Source organism: Bos grunniens, chromosome 8 (genome assembly GCF_055505025.1).
Source record: "Bos grunniens cultivar Pamir isolate PY7600 chromosome 8, Bosgru_T2T1.0, whole genome shotgun sequence".
Lineage (NCBI taxonomy): Eukaryota > Metazoa > Chordata > Mammalia > Artiodactyla > Bovidae > Bos > Bos grunniens.
Genome location: NC_141172.1, coordinates 64773733 through 64798743, shown reverse-complemented (window position 1 = coordinate 64798743; position 25011 = coordinate 64773733). Strand labels below are relative to the sequence as shown.

At 37.8% G+C, this 25011-nt stretch overlaps 1 protein-coding gene across 2 annotated transcripts in view; it reads right to left on the bottom strand.

The window, feature by feature from the left end:
- Positions 1-25011, bottom strand: part of LOC147367281 (contactin-associated protein-like 3) — a 238176-nt gene that overhangs the window by 10859 nt on the left and 202306 nt on the right. For both annotated transcript variants that reach the window (XM_086414390.1, XM_086414391.1), the window contains exons 18-21: positions 21995-22234; positions 21077-21307; positions 16523-16656; positions 15624-15711 (exon numbers count right to left, since the gene is read on the bottom strand). In XM_086414390.1, the coding sequence (XP_086270516.1) occupies positions 15624-15711; positions 16523-16656; positions 21077-21307; positions 21995-22234 (693 nt within the window). The remainder of the gene's footprint in view (positions 1-15623; positions 15712-16522; positions 16657-21076; positions 21308-21994; positions 22235-25011) is intronic.

Sequence of the window (25011 nt, the reverse complement as noted above, 5' to 3'; positions counted from 1 at the left end):
AGTTTGAGTTTTTGAGGAGCACTGGTCTTTTATCTCTATTTCCTGATGAATATAAATAATAATAAATAGCTTTTATGGGACACATATCATCCAGTACATACATGCTAGACACTGAAAAATAAAGGGCTGTTGTTATCATAAAAATAAAGTGAGCATTTAGAGCAGGATTTAATGACTTGCTTCATGCTATACCACTAGTAAGCAGTTGGAGAGAACTTTTGAATAGGAGCATTTGAACTCTGAAGCCAGGAATATAACCTCGCTGCCAGCAAGCTTTGTCAGCTAGCTTTATCTGGTGCATCAGTTACAGAAGGTCACTGTCCTTAGCTCATCCATCTCTCTCATGCAACATGTGGAAGCTCCTGGTGGACAGTGTGTTTTATTCTTGTCTTCCCCTGCACTTAGCTTAGTGTCTGTTACATAGGACATATGCAATATATACTTTATAATCAAAGAATAAATTTAGTCCTATTACCACCCTTCTGTGGACAGTCTGGCTGTTGAAATTTTTTAAATGTGGCCCTCTCAAGGTATGGTCTGAGAAATTCAGAGGTCCCTCCTTGTGATTCTGGGAAAGACCGAAGGTAGAAGAAGGGGATAACAGAGGATGAGATGGTTGGATGGCATCACTGACTCAACGGACCTGAGTTTGAGCAAACTCCAGGAGATGGTGAAGGACAGAGAATCCTGGTGTGCTGCAGTCCACAGGGTCACAAAGAATCAGACACAACTGAGCAACTGAACAACACCACCACCACCACCTTGTGATAAAAGATGACTTGCACTGACTTCAGCTGAGGATGCATGCCCATAGTTGGCTGACGTCTTATGCCACTGAGTTTTACCAAATGTCATGGTAACTAAACACGTCCTTATTGTCATTAAAGGTAACCAACATACTCTGAAGCTTCTTTTGAAGGGTGAAAAAATATGCCACTCCCAAATATGCCACTTTGGCATAAGGGTTATTTACTTGAAAACAGCAGGTAGAAGGACACTGATGTCCATTTTTCTTCTTGAAAGCAGCAGATAAAATTCCCATGGAAAAGCTGCCCTCTCTGTACCAGGAAGGAAAATGCATTCTTATGACCAGAGATAAGCAATCCAGCCCAGAGAAATCTGTACCTACAAACATTGTTAACAGATTGTTAAAACAATACCTTCCTTCACTCTACTCATGCATTTTACTTACTTTTTCACAATCACCACTCTTTGTTCAAATTAGTATATAAATACTTGGGCCTACCTGCTTTTTGGGTCTTCAGTTTCCTATGGGGGCCACATGTACATTTACAAATCTTTATGTTTTTCTCCTGTTAATATATCTTAAGTAAATATAATTCTCAGGCCCAGTCATAGATCTTAAGAGAAAAGAGGTCAAGCATTGTCTCCCCTACAAACTCATGGGGTGGATTTCTTGAATCTTATTACAGGTTGTTACTTTTTCTCCTATTAAACTTCATTTCATAATGAGATAAATTTTGTATCTTTATTTCTCCTGGCTTGACAAAGAGCTGTACCTTCAAGAAAAATGGTCTAACTTTGAGATTTTCAGCAAACTCACTGGGAACTATTTGGGCTTACACAATTTTGTTTATGAGTTTAAAGTTGCAAAAATAATGTTTGCTATGGAAAAGACCTCTAAAAATACCTAAACTCAAGGGGCATGCATTTGCATTGTTAGATGGCATCACTGACTCGATGGACATGAGTCTGAGTGAACTCCGGGAGTTGGTGATGGACAGAGAGGCCTGGCGTGCTGCGATTCACGGGGTCGCAAAGAGTCGGACACGACTGAGTGACTGAACTGAACTGAATCATCATAAACATCTCTCTGACACACATAGCTATATTGGCCAACTTGATTATATGAAATATCAAATAGCTTTATGCATGTGGAATTTTAGGTAGATTCCTAAGTACACTGAAGTAAAATGAGCTTGAAACAACCCCACTAAAGGATTATCAATTAAAACAATACTTGAAAGATGACTTTATTTTTTAAATTTTGCATTCAGACAGTATCTGTTTCTTAAAGGAAGACACCTTTGCTTGTGTAACCCAGGACTTTTGCAAGGTTAAAATACTGGAAAAAAAATTACAGGTAAAATAAAAGTTTTAGCTGTTGGACAAAAAGAGCAACTAGACATTACTAGCTTTTCTGGTCAAAGTTTTGACCTGAGCTCTACCAGGCAAGGATAACAGAAGGAACCCAGGACAGACATATATCATAATGAGTTAGATCAATTTTGTGGAATTTATTTTTTTAAAGATAACCTGGCTTCATATCTATACTACTACTACTAAGTCACTTCAGTCATGTCTGACTCTGTGCGACCCCATAGACAGCAGCCCACCAGGCTCCCCCATCCCTGGGATTCTCCAGGCAAGAACACTGGAGTGGGTTGCCATTTCCTTCTCCAATGCATGAAAGTGAAAAGTGAAAGTGAAGTCACTCAGTCATGTCCGACTCTTAGCGACCCCATGGACTGCAGCCCACCAGGCTCCTCCATCCATGGGATTTTCCAGGCAAGAGTACTGGAGTGGGGTGCCATTGCCTTCTCCGTTCATATCTATAGATAGTGTTATTACTAAAGAAAGAAACATCATGCTAATAGTTTCCTTTGATGTGCAGAAGCTTTTAAGGTTAATTAGGTCCCATTTGTTTATTTTTGCTTTTATTTCCAATATTCTGGGAGGTGGGTCATAGAGGATCCTGCTGTGATGTATGTCGGAGAGTGTTTTGCCTATGTTCTCCTCTAGGAGTTTTATAGTTTCTGGTCTTATGTTTAGATCTTTAATCCATTTTGAGTTTATTTTTGTGTATGGTGTTAGAAAGTGGTCCAGTTTCATTCTTTTACAAGTGGTTGACCAGATTACCCAGCACCACTTGTTAAAGAGATTGTCTTTAATCCATTGTATATTCTTGCCTCCTTTGTCAAAGATAAGGTGTCTATATGTGCGTGGATTTATCTCTGGGCTTTCTATTTTATTCCATTGATCAATATTTCTGTCTTTGTGCCAGTACCATACTGTCTTGATAACTGTGGCTTTGTAGTAGAGCCTGAAGTCAGGTAGGTTGATTCCTCCAGTTCCATTCTTCTTTCTCAAGATCGCTTTGGCTATTCGAGGTTTTTTGTATTTCCATACAAATTGTGAAATTATTTGTTCTAGCTCTGTGAAGAATACTGTTGGTAGCTTGATAGGGATTGCGTTGAATCTATAAATTGCTTTGGGTAGTATACTCATTTTCACTATATTGATTCTTCCAATCCATGAACATGGTATATTTCTCCATCTATTAGTGTCCTCTTTGATTTCTTTCACCAGTGTTTTATAGTTTTCTATATATAGGTCTTTAGTTTCTTTAGGTAGATATATTCCTAAGTATTTTATTCTTTCCGTTGCAATGGTGAATGGAATTGTTTCCTTAATTTCTCTTTCTGTTTTCTCATTATTAGTGTATAGGAATGCAAGGGATTTCTGTGTGTTGATTTTATATCCTGCAACTTTACTGTAGTCATTGGGACGGCCCAGAGGGATGGTATGGGGAGGGAGGAGGGAGGAGGGTTCGGGATGGGGAACACATGTATACCTGTGGCGGATTCATTTTGATATTTGGCAAAACTAATACAATTATGTAAAGTTTAAAAATAAAATAAAATTGGAAGAATAAAAAAATAAAAAATAAAAAAAAATAAAAAATAAAAAGAAAGAAACATCAGTAGTATATTATATTGCATTATATTTTACCATTTTTCAAGATACTTTATTTATATATATATATGTGTGTGTGTGCGGATTTGAGAATGTGAATATGTATGGGGGATTTGTATGTATCTGAAAAGCCTATCATTAATCATGTAGCTTTAATTATGTGTCATGGTTTTGATTCTTTTTTTTTTTTTGATTGGAGTAATTCTCTAGTATATTCTTCAGATGGGATGCTTGATTAATATTTAATCTCAATCTTTCCTTGTTATCCAAAATATCTTTTATAACCTTGTCAGATAAATTATATAGTAGATGCTTGAGCTTCAATCATTCTTCTTAGCAGTATAGCTATATCATTATATCATTTTTATTCTGTTGTTGCAAATGAAAAATTGGATGCTGATACCAATACTATTATTTTTATTGCAGCAAATTCTGCCTGGAACGTTTGGAAGACTTTTCTCTATGGTTTTGTAATTCAGGGCTTTTCCCAGAACTTCTGCAAATGTGTGTCTATTCTCATTAGGATGAATAAGTCCTTTCAATATGCAACTCAGCTTTTCCTTTGGTTAAGAGAAATTTTTTAATACATAATCTTTGTCTTTGCTTTTAATTCTCTTTTTGGATCTCCAATTATTCATACTAAGTGTTTTAGATCTAACTTCCAAGTCCCTTTTATTTTCCCTCCTAATTTCTGCTTCTTAATCTTTTTGCTTATGGCATGATACTCCATGTCACTTTTAAGGAAAATCAGTGATGATTCTCTTCTTTAGATCATCCAGTGACATTTTGAAAAGTCATATTAACTCCCAGAGTTTATGTTTGTATCTGTATGTGTGATTGTATTAAAATATCCTTGAGTGCCAAGTTTTATCCTAGTTTTCTGTCTTCTTCAATAGCTCTAAATTGATGTGGAAATTTTATTTGTTGTTTTTTCTTTTTGCCCCATTCCCACTCTTACTTTTAGATTCTCTTACTGGTGGCATCATCATTTACTTATATATTTATTGGGATGGCTTGTTGGAACTCCATGGCTGGAGATGTTGTACGATATACAAGTCCTGACACTCTGGACAGGGCCACTTCTCTGCCCCTGTAGTCAGCAGCAGACCTGCAGGCAGACTGTCTGACTTCTTATGAAGCATAGGAAGAGGTCTCTCACCCTTGCCTTCACCATGGTAGGAAGGATATGACCCAATGATCCAGCCCTTTATCAGCTTCAGAAGGAGCAGAGAGAATGGGGATCATCAGGTGGAGCAATTTTGACCTTCCCTATGGAAGTCTTGAGTTCTCTGAAAGGCAAGCTTTCCCCAGGATCCACAGGCTTCACACACCACCCAAGACTCTGCTATGTCCTCCTCCAGCTGCTGCTGCTGCTACGTCACTTCAGTCATGTCTGACTCTGTGTGACCCCATGGACAGCAGCCCACCAGGCTCCTCTGTCCATGGAATTCTCTAGGCAAGAGTACTGGAGTGGGTTGCCATTTCCTTCTCCAATGTCCTCCTCCAGTCCAGGGGGCAAATCCTCACCTCTGCTCTCTTATTCACACTTGCCTGCCCTCTTCTGCCTGCTGGGCTGGCCCTACAGATCCTGGGTTTAGGGGTACAAGTATGTTGAATTGAGAGTAGAAACAAGTCTTACAGTCCTATGTCTACACAAAGTCAGCATTCAAATTAATAGAACTGTGCTTAGAAACACAGTGTGAATCTGTGTTCCCTATTAGCTGACTCCTGAAATCCCATCCTTAAGGATCCTTCCTTTTGGCTCAAATATCTTCCCTTTAAAGTGCAAAGAAAAAAAAAGTGGAGGAAACCTTAGGGAAAACTTAATGCATATTAAAAATTTACATATTAGGATGAAAATGTTTGATCAACCCTTAGCTTGAGAACACAGGCATCAACAAGAAGTAAGGGTAAAACAGGTGCACCTTCAAGGTAGGGTAAGGAGGGGACAGGAAAGTGGTTTGAGTGTGAATGTGAAGCAAAGAAAAGTTTAGGAAAGAGTGTGATAAGGGCTGAGAATAAAGTTCATTTCCACTGTAATTTTGAGTAAACCCCCTTAAATCACTTTGAATGGAAACAGATTTAATCTATTTTTTCTCTTAAAAAATGTCTATGGTACAAAATCTTGAGAGCAGTATCAGATTTCCAACAATTCAGGACATAAACATTCTCAACTGTCTCAGGTGTTGCTAGTGTTGCCTTTAAAATATATTGCCAAGGCCATGCATTCTAACACAAGAGATGATTTCTGGTTTTGTGAGGAACAAGCATGTTGATGAAAGGTCCACAAGGAAGGGAAGGAGCAAAGAACTGAGGTGTGTGTGAAGAGCTTTCTGCTACCCACAATGAGCAGTGCTTCTGAAAGGCACTGGCAGTAAATAGTGGAATAGCAAAAAGAGTATTTCCAAGATTCCCTAAGGCTCTCATCTGCAAGCAAGTATCAGGAAAAATGAGTTGTCCATAGAATTCAATGAAGAGCATCAGAAAGTGTAAATACATAGTTAAGTGAATACTGACTGTTGAAACAACAGCAGTAATAATATCTTAAGTAAAAAATAATATCCATAAGTGAAGTACATGACAACAATGGCAAAAAGGGTGGAAGAGGAAGTAAAATGGGAATAAAAATAAGGTTTTTATGTAGTTTGGGAAGTGTACATTCAAAGTAGAATGTAATAAATCAAGTATGAGTAATCTTTTGAGTAACTGCTAAATTATGAAGCTGATACCGAAGATTAACAGGCCCAAACAGGAAGTAATTCAGCTTCACATTAATATGAGAATAAATAAACTGGTATATTCATGCAACAAAAGACTATCAAGCAAAAAAGCTAGTGAACCATGACTACATGCAACAAATGTTAAAAAAACATTTTGGCAAATGGAATTGGCTAAACTGAATATAAATATCAAGCTGCTATTTATTTTGGACTTGATGAAACAACAGTGAACATACTTTATTCTAAATAAATGACATGATTAGAAAATGATGCTAAGTAGAATTTTCAGTCTATCTTTTGAACAGTTCATCATTGGAGGGACCTGATTTTCAGAGTCAGCAACAAGTGACTTATTCTCCCTTCCCTGCACCCCACTTCCACCACACCAAACTATCGCTGGCACTTGCAGCCAATACCCAGGAAGAAATCAGGGGTGATTTGAAACTCCGAGCACTTTAACAAGCACTCCCAGAAGGTATTTCCTGGAATAATTGTTGTTTAGTCACTAAATCGTGTCTGACTCTTTGCAACACCATGGACTACAGCCCACCAGGCTCCTTTGTCCATGGATTTTCCTAGCAAGAATACTGGAGTGGGTTGTCATTTCCTGCTCCAGGGGATCTTCCCAGCGCAAGGATAGAACCCTCATCTCCTGTTTGGCAGGTGGATTCTTTAGCACTGAGCCTCCCTGGGAAGCCCAATTGGAAGAATAGTCTTTAGTAAACTAAGAAGACTCTTCCTGTAATAACATTTGAGTAGTCTTTCACATAACAAAGAAACATTGTCAGCATTCTACATGTTTGCTGCTTTCAGCTCATCAGTCCTTCTCTAAATCGTGAGTAGGTTCATGTAGCCTCTCCTTGATATACCCTTACTCCAATTCAGAGGTCCAAGTTCTTCCCTCTCTGTTTTCCATAAAATCCTATTCTTGAATAAACTCATTCATACAATAGAAGAAATGTCCAGTTATAACTCAGTGTTTCCAACTCTCCAGGGACATGTGCAGAAAATGCATTATTAGCAAAAGAAATAAATCTCTAATGGATTTTTTATTATTCAGATATAATTCACATCTCATAAATTTCACCCTTTTAAAGTGTACAGTTCAGTGGGTTTTTTACAGTTATAAAACTATTCCCAGTATGTAACTGCAGAATCTATAACCCCCAAAGAAATCCTGTACGTATTAGTGGTCACTCCTCACTCCTACCTGCCCCCAGTCCCTGGTAAATCTAAACTGCTTTCTGTTTCTATGGATTTAACTATTCTGAACATTTCATATAGAAGAAGTCATACAATATGTAATCTTTTGTGTTTATCTTCTTTCATTTAGCGTAATGTTTTCAAGGTTCATCCATATGGTCCCATGTATGAGTACTTCGTTACTTTTCATGGGCTAGCATTCCATTGTACACAACTTTTGTTTGTTCCTCAGTTGATAGACACTGGAGTTGTTTCCAATTTTTAATTCTTATGAATAACACTTCTCTGAAGACTCATGTACACTTTTTGTATGTGGATATATATTTTTCAATTTCTTTGGGTATTTACCTGTGAGTGGGATTTCTGGGTCACTTGGCAACTGTGTTTAAAGTTTTAGGAAACTGCCAAACTGTTTTTCCCCAGCAGCTGCACACTTTTACATTCTCATCAGCAATGCACAAGAGTTCCAATTTCTCCATATCCTCTATGACACTTGTTACTGTCTGTCTTTATGATCACAGCCATCTTATTGGGTGTGAAACAGTGTGTGCGTGCTTAGTCGATTCAGTTGTGTCTGTGTCTTTGTGACCCTATGGACTGTAGCCCACCAGGCTCCTCTGTCCCCGGGATTCTCCATGCAAGAATACTGGAGTGGGTTACCAGCCCTCCTCCAGGGGATCTTCCCAACCAAGGGACAGAACCCGTGTCTCCTGCATTGCAGGTGGATTCTTCACTGCTGAGCCACCACGGAAGGTCGTGAAATGATATCTTGTGGTTTTGGCTTGCATTTAGTTGATGACTAGTTATTCTAAACATTTTTTGCTCATCATTTGTGTGTCTTCTTTTAAAAACCATCTACCCAGAACCTTTGGTCATTTTTAAACTAGTTTACCTATTTTTTTATTGTTTAGTTATAGTTCTTTATATATTCTCTATAAAAGTCTCTTATCAGATACATGATTGGCAAATATTTTTCCTCATTTTGTGGGTTGTCTTTTTACTTTCTTGATAGTGTCCTTTGAATTACAGAAGTTTTAATTTTAATGAGGTCCAATTTATATATTTTTATTTGCTGCTTATGCTTTTGAGAAACTTTGATCTAACCCAAGGCTTTTGAAAAACCTTCTCTAAGAAATCATTGCCTAATCCAAGGTTACAAAGACTTACAGTTATGTTTCGCTCTAAGAATTTTATAATTTTAGCTACAAAGTTAGGTCTATCATCCATTTTGAGTTAATTTTTGTGTATGGGGTTAGGTACGGGTCCTACCTCACTTTTTAAACTTGGGGATATCCAGCTGGGCCAGCACCATTTGTCGAAGAGACTATTTTTTTTTTCCCTCTACTGAATGGCCTTGGCACCAATGTTAAAAGTCAGTGGACCATAAATACATAGCTTTACTTCTTGACTGTTGATCTAGTCCACTAATCATTATGTATCTCTTAGCTCAGCTGGTAAAGAATCCGCCTGCAATGCGGGAGACCTGGATTCGATCCCTGGGTTGGGAAGATCCCCTGGAGAAGGGAAAGGCTACCCACTCCAATATTCTGGCCTGGAGAATTCCATGGGCTGTATAGTCTATGTGGTCGCAAAGAGTCGGACACGATTGAGTGACTTTCACTTTCACTCAAGCCAATACCACATAGTTTTGATTGCTGTGGCCTTGTACTAAGTTTTGAAGTCATGAAGGATGAGACCTCCATCTTCATCCTTCCTCTCAAGATTGTTTTGGCTACTTGGAACTCTTTCATTTCTATGTGAATTCTGGAATCAACTTTTCAATTTCTGTAGAAAAGGCCATTTGGATTTGGATAGGAGTCTGTAGGTAAACTTGGGGAGCACTGCCGTCTTCAGTTCAGTTCAGTTCAGTCGCTCAGTTGTGTCTGACTCTTTGCAACCCCATGAATTGCAGCACACCAGGCCTCCCTCTCCATCACCAACTCCTGGAGTTCACCCAAACTCATGTCCATTGAGTCGGTGATGCCATCCAGCCATCTCATCCTCTGTCATCCCCTTCTCCTCCTGTCCCCAATCCCTCCCACCATCAGGGTCTTTTCCAATGAGTCAACTCTTCGCATCAGGTGGCCAAAGTATTGGAGTTTCAGCTTTATCATCAGTCCTTCCAATGAACACCCACCCAAGACTGATCTCCTTTAGGACAGACTGGTTGGATCTCCCTGCAGTCCAAAGGACTCTCAAGAGTCTTCTCCAACACCACAGTTCAAAAGCATCAATTCTTCAATACTCAGCTTTCTTCACAGTCCAACTTTCGCATCCATACATGACCACTGGAAAAACCATAGCCTTGACTAGATGGACCTTTGTTGGCAAAGTAATGTCTCTGCTTTTGAATATGCTATCTAGGTTGGTCAGAACTTTCCTTCCAAGGAGTAAGCGTCTTTTAATTTCATGGCTGCAATCATCATCTACAGTGATTTTGGAGCCTCCAAAAATAAAGTCTGCCACTGTTTCCACTGTTTCCCCATCTATTTGCCATGAAGTGATGGGACCAGATGCCGTGATCTTCGTTTTCTCAATGTTGAGCTTTAAGCCAACTTTTTCACTCTCCTCTTTCACTTTCATTATGAGGCTTTAGTTCCTCTTCACTCTCTGCCATAAGGGTGGTGTCATCTGCATATCTGAGGTTATTGATATTTCTCCTGGCAATCTTGATTCCACCTTGTGCTTCTTCCAGCCCAGCATTTCTCATGATGTACTCTGCATATAAGTTAAATAAGCAGGGTGACAATATACAGCCTTGATGTACTCCTTTTCCTATTTGGAACCAGTCTGTTGTTCCATGTCCAGTTCTAACTGTTGCTTCCTGACCTGCATACAGGTTTCTCAAGAGGCAGGTCTATCTTTGTTCATGACTGCCATCTTAGCAACACGGAATCTTTTAATGCATGAACGCAGATATATTTCTATTTATGTAACTCTTGCATAATTCCTTCCAACAATATTTTATGGGTTTCATTGTACATGTCTTGTACTTCTTTTGTTAAAGTTACTTCAAAGTATTTGCTTCTTTTTAATGCTATTGTAAATAGAATTTATATTTCATTCATTTTATCCTTGTATTAGTCATTGCTACTATATAGAAATACAATAAATTCTTGTGTGTTGATCTTGTATCTTTGCCAAAACTATTTATTAGTTCTAATAGCTTTTTCCATGGAGATCATGTCCTTTACAAATACAGATAATTTTACTTCCTTTTTTATCTGGATATTTTTTGCTCTTTTCCTTGCCTAGTAGCCCTCATTCAAATCTGCACTACAGTTTTGAACAAAAATTCTAAGAGTGGACATCCTTATCTCATTACTGATCTTAGGGAAAGATTTCCATTATTTCACCATAGCTGTGTGGGTTTGCAGATGCCTTTTTTACACATGAGGAAGTTCCTTTCATTCCTAGTTTGTTCAGTGTTTTTACTATGAAAGCATACTGGATTTTTTTCAAATGCTTTTTCTGTGTCTATTGAGGTGATCATGTGTTTTTTGTCCTTAGCTCTATTAATATAGTGAATTACATTGATTTTTATCTGTTGTGCCAACCTTAAATTCCTGGAAGAAATCTTACTTGGTCATGGCATATAATAATTTTTATATATTATTACATTAGACTTGCTAATACTTTGCTGAGCATTTTTGCATTTACATTCATATTCCTGAAATTTTATAAACTCTTTGTGTCTTTCTACATAAATTTCTTCTAAATGAGATAAATTCTTAGGGAGAGTATAGGAAAGACTAATACATGTCACATAAGTCAAGGGAATTTTAATATCTAAACTCTAGTTTCTCCATGCAGATCTCAGTAGGTAATTTCCATGAATTATTTATTACCCAATTATCATATATGGAGTTCCATTTCCACATACAGTCCTTCAGTGGATTTCTTTTCCCACTCAGATAATTGGCCTACTAAAGTTCATTCACATGACTATATTGATTTGAACTGTATTCTCCCCTAGGAAAAGACAGGAAGATATATCTTTAGTTTGTTTTGTTTTGATATTTGAGGTTTGCTATTTTGGCTGTTTTTTTTTTTTTTTTTAATGCTCACAACCCAAAATGAATAGAATATCAATTATACAAAATCTTTAGAGAAATAAAAAGTAGCAAAAATGCTAGGGTACCTTACTTGGTATTTTAAAGTTCTCATACTTTGGGATTATAAGTCCTATCAGTGTCAAAACTACACAAAACACTAGAAATTCAAAGATGTACACTTAAAGTAGGATTATACTGAAATTATTTTATAGTAACTGGGAAAACTTAACCTGATTGGTCATTACTAATACAATCATTGAAGAATGGAAAGAACGTAGGGGCTGTTAATCAGAAGTCACTTTCAAAGCATTTTTCAAAACTCACTAGGGAAAACAATAATAATAACTAACTAGATTAGTTAATCATTAAACACTATCTTATTGTTTATATTTTGTATTATATCACAAGTGCTTTGAGGGCAGGTACAGTATGTGTTTTGCTATGAGGCATTCAAAATGTCCAGTGAAATACAAGCACATACTAGGAACCACCAAACATTTCAGAATGGATAAATCCACGAGCCAAAATAGCTAACAAGAAATACTGAGGTCACACTCTATGTAGGGCTTTCTATGTTGCTTCTTTTACTTAATGTCAATGTTGTACATGGAAATAAATATAGTTTTCTATTGTCTTTAATAGCTATATACTTTTGCGTTAAACAGAATCTTAATGATTTTGAGAATTATGTATGTTAAGGACATTTTATTATCTTGTGTTACAGAATTTTAATTATTCTTTTGTATTACAAAATTTTGACCACTTTATTGTTTTTGGTCCCTTAACCTTATTTATATTTTTCTTTATAGATGTTATTAAATCTCATGCTGTAATTTTAAACTTTTTAATTTAATAATTCCTGATTTTTTAAAACATGTTTGGAATGACTTTTCTCCTCTACAAGATTGTAAAAATACCTCCACAAAAAAAAATAAGTACTAGATATCTCATCATAGTGTGGGACAACTTTCCGGAGAAATTAATAGTTCCTTATTAACCAATCTGTTGGTCTATTTTACTATGTTAGCGAAGTGAAGTTCTACCTTCTTGCCAAATCCGAACACAAAACTGTAGTCTTATTCTCAGTAACTGATTTTGAGAGTGGTAGAAGAACAGAAGCCAACCGAAGATAAAGTTATCCAAAACATGAAAAGTTTTATTAGCCTTTGATCAAGATACATACCTCTAGGTACAGATGAAATGAATATTTATAATTTTATTAGATTCAATTGCTTCAGGCTATAAACTTCATTGCTGAGTTTCAACTTTAATTTTTATGGCCTGAGAGAGATGCATTTGAATATATCATCCTTGAATAAAAACATTAACACCTTCAATTCCATGCTACTGTTCTCTATATATTAAATCACAGGAAAATAAAAATTCATATAACAAAACCTGTTCTACTTTTTAATTAAAACGAACCTTTTCATATAATACAGTTTAGTAATTAAGTTGGTTTCCATAATCTATTGCCTATTTCTTTATAGATCAGACATTTGAACCTAATTTGCCTTTAAAATACTCCTTTGTCAATTTCATACCTACTGATGGCAACTTTCTACTTGGGGACATGGGCATCTCTGAACATGCCTCATTTCTCCTGTTGGATGCTGTAGTCACTGAGGGCATGGAATTGTGTGTGATGTGTTTGTTTTGACCATATCTGTTCTTTGGGCTGGGAAAAGAGTACACACAGACTTCTCTACAGCGGCGGAGGGATCAGATCTAGGTGCAGACAGGACAATTATTCCACCCACAGCTTGTACCCACTTGACAGAAATGCAGCTATGAGGCTTGCACATCTTTTGAAAGTAAAAGTGTTAGTTGCTCAGTTGTGTCTGACTCTGTGACTCCAAGACTATAGCCAGGCTCCTCTGTCCATGGAATTCTCCAGGCAAGAATACTGGAGTGGGTAGGCATTCCTTTCTGCAGGGGATTTTCCCGACCCAGGGATCCAACTGAGGTTTCCCACGATGCAGGCAGAGTCTTTACCAGCTGAGCTGCCAGTGAAGCCCCTTGCAAACATTTTAGGTGATCGATTACTTACTTTTCTCAAACCAAGGATCAATAGGGCCAGAGAGTAGAGCTCAAAATCAGATAAAAAGGGAGCAAATTGTTCTCCATTTGAATATTAAAAATAATTATGTTAGGCTGACAACCAAAGAGAGGGTTTTATCTCCCTGTTCTCTAAAACTCAAGGTGGTCTTTGAGCTTTTAGGAATTTCATAATCTCTATTTAAACATATATTATCATTCTCATGGGCAAAAGTTGAGAGAGCAGTTATTCTTTTGAATTGTTTTTCCCATTCATTTTTTTGGGGGGGGGTCGTTTTTGTTTGCTTTCCCATTCTTTTAAAATTATGTCACTATTTAAACAGAATAAAAAATCTACTAATATCATGAAAACAAAGATGTCAGAAGTGCCTGGTAAACATCCAAATGACACATTAGAGAGTGGAATACTCACCTCTACAATAGGCTATGATAGGTATAAACATCTCCCAGCATTCAATGGGAAACAAATATTTTCATTTTCATTTCTGTGTTAATTACAGCACCACTATCCCACATGTGGGGAGTGTGAAGAATAATGAACCACAGGAAAAGATATCCAGCACAAGCTGCCTGTCTATCAAATACATTATCAAGGCCAGACAGATTCTATAGCCACCTTTAAGGGATGACTACAGTGCAGGACCATCACCACTTCAGCATAAAGTTGTTATTCACCATACCAAGCTAAAACTATATTCTTACCCTTCTTCATTGGCTTAATCAGCCATTTTAACAGCTGGGCTTTTTAACAGTTAGGCTGTAGTATCTAAAACTTACACTTTTGTTATTACCATTTACAAGAGCACCCTTGGAAAGCACTAGGATTCATAACATTTCCTCTGTCTGAAAAATTAGAAGTCATCGTTTTATTGTCCATCTGTTTGAAAGATGTGATAGTTTTAATAGTTACTATGCTTCTTGACATATTTGGAACATCCATTCATGTGCCTTCTCTAACATTCTCAAGTTTGTGATGTACTATATATACATGTAGCGTAGAAGAAATGACCAAAAGAATCAATGCATAAATGACTGAACACCTAGTAAGTTTCCATCGATTATTTAGGACAAAACAAAATTATATGAATAACAAGTAGTAGAGAAGGAATAATAAATGTGCCATGGAGAATTTCCCCTAGATAACATTTAAATATCAATAAATAATATAGTTTATAAATAATCAAAAAGAAAAGAAATACCTTTCAATATTTGTTTTTATTTCAATGTAATTCTCAGTGAAAGGGGGGAAAAAAGGCATCAGGGTTTTGACATTTAAATAGTAAAGTATGCTTTTACTTTGGCAGTTTTATGGAGAATAACTAGCAGCCATAAAGGACAAGACGTCTATGGGATATTTAGGGTGTGATTTTCCAAGAGGAGCTGAGAGTAATGAAAACATTTCACCTCAGCCCACAGGCAAGGCAGGGCCCAGGCCACAGTTCTAATCTTATTTGTTTGCTAAGAGTAGCTTTTTCTTAAGGCTAAGTCTAGATTTATCATTAAAATGATTTCTGCATTTGACCCCTGATTACTAAAGAGTTTGTGAACTTGCTATCTGCTTTGATTTTGTCTTTCCTGAATTGTTAGAAAAATGCAAAGTTTCATTATGCTTGATTGCTAAGTGGGAGGGTAAGTGTGGAGGCAGTTTTCAAGGAACGCTCCTGTTTAACTCACAAGCAGCACTTAGTCGTGATTATATGTGCACTCAGACAAGAGTGCAAGCTTCTACCTTGATTGTCACTCACTGGGAAATCATGAATATGTCAAGGAGCTTCTTTCAGCATGATGAATGCTTCCCATATTTGCAACTTAACACTTCTGATCTCAATCATAGGGTGGTAGGGGGAGAGGGGCCCTTTCTTCCACTTACCTAAAACTGTCCCCAACATAAGGGACTTGACAGCATTGAATTCTGTCCCTGAAGACAGGATGACTTGTCTCCTTGCATTCTGGTTAACCTATTAAATGTTCCACAAGATGTAAACATCAAAATGGCAAGCAATTTTGATAAAAGGATGGGAATCAAAGGAAAATCAAGAAAAATGATAAAAATAATCCATATGTTCAAGCTATCATAAAGGTTAAAAGAGAAAAGTATTTTATAAACAACTTCTATAGCACCTCAAATTCCACTCCACTCCATCCTTTTCCCCTACATTTGTCTTCATGATTTAAGTATCATAATTGGTACAGTGCTCAAAAGAGATGCAAGAGCTACTTTGAACCTCAAAGTTTTTACTTATTTAGAGGAAATTTATAACATGAGCAGAAAAAAAATGTATTATTCATACAGATTCAATATAAAAGATTACTCTTCAAAACCCAGCGACAATGCATAATTTAAAGACTCCACTGTTTTTCAAAATGTAGTTCCACTTTAAGCAATATCTTGCTTTTTATTGTGTGTTTAAATTTCAGTAGCATTTGTTCTTTTGTAATCCAATGGGAATAGGTTCCCATTGGAATATCTCCAGTAGTCCCTATGAAAAACTAGGCAATATTTCCCAATCAAATGAAGTGAAACCAGTGAGGAAAGTGTGGTGTTTTAAAAGGTCAAATATTAATAAAACCTTTTGACAGTCTCTTGATAAACTAACATTGCTAAATGAAATAAAACACCTTGACTACATTTCCTATCCTAGACTTATGGAAGGACAGTGCCGAATGTGTATTTCTTTTATTAGGATTTATCAAATTTTGGCTTTAAGTTATACGTTCTGAGCATCATGATTTTGATTACTGTTGCTGTTGTTGAATTTACGACCTTACCTCTACAAACATCACTGCTGCTTCTCTGTTAATCCTCACATGGTGAAGCTGCCCATCAGCCAAGTTTTTAAAACCAAAGTTAAAAACATCAGGTTCTCGGTGTCTGTCTAGTTTATACCTGATCTGCAAACTTCCTAAAGAAGAGAAAAATGACATTTTAACTAAAATAGAATTTTATAAAAACTGGCAATGCAGGTCCTAACACACATTAAAAAAAATTAATACAGTTTGAATCTATGGAGCCTTTACTTGAGTGCATACAGTCACTTTTCCCAGACTAGCAATTATTTATGTGCTGTTCTGGGGCCAAATTCAGAATCCAATTACACAGTCTTAAAAGTCAAGACCAAACAGTCTTTTTCCAAGTTCTTCCATTTTCCTGAACCAGAGGAAAAAGTCCAAGTTAAGCATATGAAAACACCAAGTGAGGCTTGAAGTTAATTATTCATGTGGTATTCGTATTATTAAATGGTAAAACCTCAAGCAATTTTGTATTAACTTTCAGTTTCTACAAGCATAACTTCTTTTAATGTGACTTACTTTAATGCATTTTAATGTATCACTGACATTTACATTATTTTTTTGCACAACCAGAAATATTTTCTAACGTTTCTACCATAATCAAGAAATAGCAAAAAGAGAAAAGTGAGTGATTTGCTACAATATTCAAATTGCCCAATCGACACACTGCTCTTCTTCACAGATGCACTCTCCACCCGTCCCTACGGTATCACCTATAATAGATTCTATTAGTCAGTGATTGTAGAAATCTTTTCCAGAAGTTTCTCCCTTTATTCTCCATGAGAAAGGGTTAAAGCTTAGTTTTGTTCTCTAATGGGAGAGTGTTAGTTCTGCACGTTTCCTGGTGACCATGGGTTAGGGAACACTCATTCTACTTTTCTTTACACGTGGATAGGGCATGGGGGCTTCCCAGGTGGTACAAGTGGTAAAGAACCCGCCTGCCAGCGCAGGAGAAATGACAGACTCTCGTTTGATCCCTGGGTTGGGAAAATCCTCTGGAGGAGGGCATGGCAACCCACCCCAGTATTCTTGCATGGAGAATCCCAGGGACAGAGAAGCCTGGAGGGCTGGAATCCACAGGGTCACAGAGTCGGACATGACTGAAGTAACTTAGCACGCACGCAGGCAACAGGGCATGACTGACTTCCCAACCACTGATGGGTAAAGAACAATCACATTTATCTGATGCTCAAGGAAATTGGGTTTGATATGATTTAATACACTTCATGATTTCATTTCCAAGGAGGAGGAAATATTTTCTATATATAAAATGAGAAACCGTCTTTCAAAATGAACAGTGTTGTTGCTGTTCAGTCTCTCAATCGTGTCTGACACTGTGACACCACAGACTGCAGCACGCCAGGCTTCCCTATCCATCACCATCTCTCAGAGTTTGCTCAAACTCAGGTCCAGTGAATAGGTGATGCCATCCAACCATCTCATACTCTGTCATCCCCTTCTCCGCCTGCTTTCAATTTTTCCCAGCATCAGTGTCTTTTCCAATGAGTCAGCTCTTTGCATCAGGTGGCCAAAGTATTGGAGCTTCAGTTTCAGCATCAGTCTTTCCAATGAATAGTCAGGGTTGATTTTCTTTAGGACTGACTGGTTTGATCTCTTTTCTCTCCAAGGGACCCTCAAGAGTTTTCTCCAGCACCATAGTATGAAAACATCAATTCTTTGGCTGTCAGCCTTCTTTATTATACAATTCTCACATATGTTATTGTTGTTCAGTCACTCAGTCACTCTTTGTGACCCCCATGGACAGCAGCACACCAGGCTTCCCTGTCTTTCACTATATCTGGAGTTTGCTTAAACTCATGTCCATTGAGTTGGTGATGCCATCTAATCATCTCATCCTCTGTCATCCCCTTCTCCTCTTGCCCTCAATCTTTCCCAGCACCCGGGTCATTTCCAGTGAGTCAGCTCTTCACATCAGGTGGCCAAAGTATTGGAACGTCAGCTTCAGAATCAGTCCTTCCAATGAATATTCAGGGTTGATTTCTTTTAGGATTGACTGGTTTGATCTCCTTGCTGCCAAAAGGATTCTGAAGTCTTCTTGAACACCACAGTTCAAAAACATCAATTCTTTGGCACTCAGCCTTCTTCATGGTCCAACTCTCACATCCATACATGACTACTGAAAAACCATAGCTTTGATAATACTGACCTTTGTCAACAAAGTAATGTCTCTGCTTTTTAATATGCTGTCTAGGTTTGTCATAGCTTTTCTTCCAAGGAGCAAGCGTCTTTTAATTTCATGGCTGTAGTCACCATCTGCAGTGATTTTGGAGCCCAGGAAAATAAAGTCTGTCACTGTTTCCACTGTTTCCCCATTTATTTGCCATGACATGATGGGACTGGATGCCATGATCTTCCTTTTTTGATTGTTGAGTTTTAAGTCAGCTTTTTCACTCTCCTCTTTAACTTTCATCAAGAAGCCCTTTAGTTCCTCTTCACTTTCTGCCATAAGGATGCTCATCTGCATATCTGAGGTTATTGATATTTCTTCCAGCAATCTTGATTCCAGTTTGTGCTTCATCCAGCCCAGCATTTCACATGATGTACTTTGCATATAAGTGAAACATGACAATATACAGCCTTGATATACTCCTTTGCCCAATTTTGAACCAGTCCATTGTTCCATGTGCAGTTCTAACTGTTGCTTCTTGAATTGCATACAGATTTCTCAGGAGGCAGGTAAAGTGGTCTGGCATTCCCATCTGTTTAAGAATTTTCCACAGTTTGTTGTGATCCACACAGACAAAGGCTTTAGTGTAGTCAATGAAGCAAAAGTAGATGTTTTTCTGGAACTTTCTTGCTTTGTCATGTTCCAATGGATGTTGGCAATTTGACCTCTGGTTGCTCTGCCTTTTCTAAATCCAGCTTGAACATCTGGAAGTTCATGGTTCAGGTGCTGCTAAAACCTCACTTGAAGAATTTTGAGCATGACTTTGCTAGAACATGAAAGAAGTGCAATTGTGTGGTAGTCTGAACATTCTTTGGCATTGCCTTTGTTTGGGATTGGAATGAAAACTGACCTTTTCCAGTCCTGTGGCCACTGCTGAGTTTTCCAAATTTTCTGGCATACTGAGTGCAGCATTTTAATAGCATCATCTTTTAGGACTTGAAATAACTCAGCTGGAATTTCATCACCTCCACTAACTTTGTTCATAGTGATGCTTTCTAAAGCCCACTTGACTTCACATTCTGGCTCTAGGTGAGTGGGATTTCTGGCTCTAGGTGAGTGATCACATCATTGTTTTCTGGGTCATTAAGATCTTTTTTGTATAGTTCTTCTGTGTATCCTTGCCAACTCTTCTTAATCTCTTCTGCTTCTGATAGGTCCCTACCATTTCTGTCTTTTATTGTGCCCATCTTTGCATGAAATATTCCCTTAGTATCTATAATTTTCTTGAAAAAGTCTATAGTCTTTCCCATTCTATTGTTTTCCTCTATTTTTTTTTGCATTGTTCACTTAGAATAGATTTCTTCTCTCTCCTTGCTATTCTTTGGAACTCTGCATTCAGATGAGTATATCTTTCCTTTTCTCCTTTGCCTTTCATTTCTCTTCTTTTCTCACCTATTTGTAAGGCTTCCTCAGACAACCATTTTGCCTTTTTGCATTTCTTTTTTTTTTTGAAGATGGTTTTGATCACCACCTCCTGTACAATGTTATGAACCTTCATCCATAGTTCTTCAGGCACTCTGTCTATCAGATCTAATCCCTTGAATCTATTTTTCACTTCCACTGTATACTCATAAGGGATTTGATTTAGGTCATGCCTTAATGACCTAATGGTTTTCCCTACGTTTTTCAATTTAAATCTGAATTTGGCAATAAGGAGTTCATGATCTGAGCCACAGTCAGGTCCTGGTCTTGTTTTTTCTGACTGTATAGAGTTTCTCCATCTTTGGCTGCAAAGAATATAGTCAATCTGATTTTGGTATTGACCATCTGGTGATGTCCATGTGTAGAGTCATCTCTTGTGTTGCTGCATATCCTTACAGTGAAACTAATTATTTAATTTCAGAAGGCAAGACTCCCTCACCCCACTGCCATCTATACAGTATGTTCTCATTAGTTCTATCTTATACATAGTATCAACCATGTATATAAGTCAATTTCAACCTCCCAGTTTTTCCCACCCCCACCCTTTCCCTCTTGGTAACCATGCAATTGTTCTCTGCATTTATGTCTCTATTTGCAAATAGTATTATCTGTATGCTTTTCTAGATTTCACATATATGCATTAATGTACAGAATTTGTTTTTCTCTTTCTGACTTACTTCACTCTGTATGACACTCTCTAGGTCCATCCACATCTCTACAAATGACCCAATTTTGTTGCTTTTTATGGTTGAGTAATTTTTTTTGCATATCTGCTTTGCATCTTCTTTATCCATTCTTCTGTTGATGGACCATAATTCAAAAAGATATGTGTATCCCAATGTTCACAGCAGCACTATCTACAATAGCCAGGACATGGACACCACCCAAGTCAGTCTTCTTGTTCTTAAAGTAAAGACACTCACCGTTTGGGGCAAGGATAACTGAAAGGTATTCCTCATAGAATGAGCTCACATAGAGCAGTAAGCTGGGTGTCCCTGTGGTCCGGAAGCTCAGTGTGGCCATTTCTCCTGTCAATGTCAAATCCTCATGAAATAAAGCTGCGAAGGAGCTGGAGTTCTTGCTAAAGGTATCATTGTAATGGTCCTGAAAATTGTAGATCACCGAGGAGCCAGCTCCAAAATAGGCAGAAATGTCTGGAATGGCAAGCAATTTTGATTGTATTAGCAATATATAAGTGCACGTGTCTTATTATGTATATTTCTATATATGCAAAGAATATTTCTAATCCTCAAATATCTCAAAAGGGAAAAATAATAATGTCATGCTCTGCTGGGTATTTTTTAGTTTAGTATTATTTGTTTTTATTTTGGCTGTGACACATGGCTTGCAGTATCTCAGTTCCCTGATCAGAGATTGGACCCGGGCCATAGCAGTGAAACCGCCAAATCCTAACCACTAGGCCACCAGGGACCTCCTCCTTTGCTGTTTTTTAATAAAAAAAAAATTAAGATGAAAAATAATAAAGCTTAAATAAAGAGATAATCCCTCCATATCCCATAACCCAGAATTGAGTAATAGTATTTTATTATTGCCTCAAAAATGCAAAATTAAATGTCCAGTGTAAATGCACGTTAAAGTTTACTGCTTTCCTCAAGGAGACCTCACTGATGCCCCTATGATCTACTAGAAGTAGTCATAGCCTTGTTAAGAATACAAGCTTAACTCCTCCCAAGGGAAATGGAGGCATTTGGGATAGAAACAATTCTATTTCAGCTAATCACAGAGAACTGCCTTATCTTTTCATTACAGAGTCAAATACCAGAGGCATCTTCATGGACTTCTCATGCTCCAGCCTTTCCCTGTTCCTTGGGCACACTCACCGTTCTCGCAGAATGGCCCGTCATATGCAGAGACGGTGCAGTCACACGTGATCCCTCTGCGCTTTTCTCTGCACCTCCCTCCATTGTGACACAGATGGCCATATGTGCTACAGTGTCCTGGACACCCTGGCTCCACTCCTGGGGTCATCATGGCTCTTTCTTCCAGATCCAGGGCCAGCCCGTTCAATCGCAGAGACCGAATGCACCCCAGGAAGCCTCTCTGTCGGCTTGCGGTTCCACCTACAAGGGAAACACTGCAAATGCAAACGCGTTCCTCTGTGTCTTATTCAAGATTTCATCTTCATGCTGAACTGAGGCCATATCTCTGGTCGCTGCTCAGTCATCATGTCCGACTCTGTGACCCCGTGGACTGTAGCCCACCAGGCTCCTCTATCCATGTCCATGGGATTCTCCAGGCAAGAACACTGGCATGGGTTGCTATGCTCTCCTTCAGGGGATCTTCCTGACCCAGCGATCAAACTTGGATCTCCTGCATCCCGTGAATTGCAGGTAGATTCTTTACCTCTGAGCCACCAGGGAAGCCCCATATAGATAATGACAAAAAAGTCATTGCTCAAAGTTTTATGAACAAATACAATTCTGAAAACATAGTCTGTGATCAAATGTTAAGAATCATCAAATGGCACTGAGTTAAAAGCATTAATGAAAATATTTTTTAAGGTGAACTTGGTAATATTTATTCTAAATAATTTAGAAGGACTTACATTTTTACATTTGTTCCTCTCTTAAAGGACAAAATGAAGACCAATGATCCTTTTAAAGTTTAAATTTATAAACAATGACATGTATAATAAAGGTTATATAGTTAAAAATCTTTGCAATGTAATATGTATTACAAATGTGTGGTACATAAATTTGTACATGTATTTTATATGTATTAAAATTTTTGTAAAATAAAATAAAATTTTTGTATAATAGATGTATTACAAATTTATGTATTCAATTGATCAAAAAGTTCATTTAAGATTTATTGTAACATCTTATAGAAAAAGTCAAATGAACTTTTTGGCCAACCCTATATATTGTGTGTGTGTTATATAATGCTAATTCTTACTTAGATGAGCTCTGAATAATAAAGCTGTGAAAAAGAACTGAGAAGAGACCAAAGAAAGAGAAGGCAGAAGAGGTAAAACCAAATCTAGGACCTCAGGCCTTTCACACTCCATCCTGGAAGCTCTGAGGTTAGGTGGTATAACATCAAGCAAATAATATATATCTCCTTATTTTTATATCATTTATCATGTGAACATAATAAATATGGGAGCACAGGAGTCATCTGAAGTGCCTGCTAAAAACAGATTTTGGATTTATTCCCAAAGATCCTGATTCACTGAATTTTCAACCAACACCTCAGGATTTAGAAACATTGCCATAATGAAAACACTAGCTCTAGGTAGGTTTCCATTCAAACTTTGTTCCTAGAAGTTCTGTTAATTAATCCTCAGAACTTAAATCAGAAAATAGAACTGTTTAGTTTGATTCACAATTTGATAACTTTCAGGGACGCCTCCTCGACTCAGTGAGAACTAACTGTGCTTGAAGCTGAGTTTAATGGTGCTATGGGCTACACCACACATTCACACACACACACACACACACACACACACACACAAATTCATTCAATAACATCCGTTCCTGAACATTGTAGTAGGTAAATTCTGGCAAAGCAGACTCTGTGCTAATTTGTGATTTACATCAATTTTTAATTGGACTGTGTCCTTATTTACTTTAAAATACGTGAGATCAGACCAAGTGAGAGCTACTTCGTTAATCTGCTTAGTTTCCAAATTAGAATAGAGTTGTCTAAAAAGCAATGTAGCAAAACTTATTCCTCCCTTTGGGAAAAACAAACAATAATAAAGACTAAGCAAGTAAATTAGAGGGAAGACTTCCACTACCCAGAGTGTTTATCTTTAAAGAAGGGACAGCAGAATAATGAGTCCACTCTGGTTCTAAACATGAAGCTTGCAATGAGAGCAGCAGAGAGGGAATAGGGTGGAGAGGAACCAGGCGCTGGGCTGGATTAAATACTGCTGTGCAGAGTCACATGAGGCTGCTTCTGTCGGACTGGCCTCTTACCATCTGATTTTGGGGGGACATTGGAGGATTTTGTCCCAATTACAAGTCTGATTCTCTAACTTCACTAAAAAGTGAAATGAGAGAAATGGATAGAAAAATGCTAATTTTTTAAATAAACAGAGTTAACTGAAACAAACATAAATCATCTATGATATTGAGTGCAAGCCTGGGAATCAGTCCAACAGGGGGTTTGGATTTCCCTTCCAGTTGGGTTTCTGTGATCAAGTCCCTTGATCTCTCTGACCCTCCATGATCTCATCTGTAAATTGGGTATAATAATCTGTGGCCCAGTGGTAAAGAATCCACTTGTCATTGCAGAAAATGCAAGAGATGTGAGTTCAGTTTCTGGGTCAGAAAGATCCCTTGGAGTAGAAAATGGCAACCCACTCCAGTATTCTTGCCTGGAGAATCCCATGGACAGAGGAGCCTGGTGGGTTACAGTCCATGGGGTTGTAAAGAATCGGACATGACTGAGCCATTGAGTCACATAATCTATGGCAGAGATACTCATATTAAATGAGTTCTTGGTACACAGTGTCTGTGTGGCTGAACCTTACTGGCTCTTTTTTCTTTATTGGCTCCATCTTAGCCCTGCAACCCCATCCCGCCCCCCTCTTTTTGGATGACTGATCTTTAGCCTACTCACAAGGAAAGCATCCCAGCCAGATATTTCCCTACCAACCTTTACCCTTGCCTTCACCTTATATGAAAACTGGAAGTGTCTTTTGCTGATGCAGGTGATCATGAGATCTCCATGGGGGCAGAAAAATCCTAGGACTGGGCCATGCATCCTCTCACTGGTAGTCAGATTCTATTTTTAGCTTTGCCCCTTCAGATTCCCCCAGGATCCCTTTCCATGGCACAAGATGCCACTGTGAATGCCTCTGGCTCATCATCCCCTGGATGTAATTTACCCA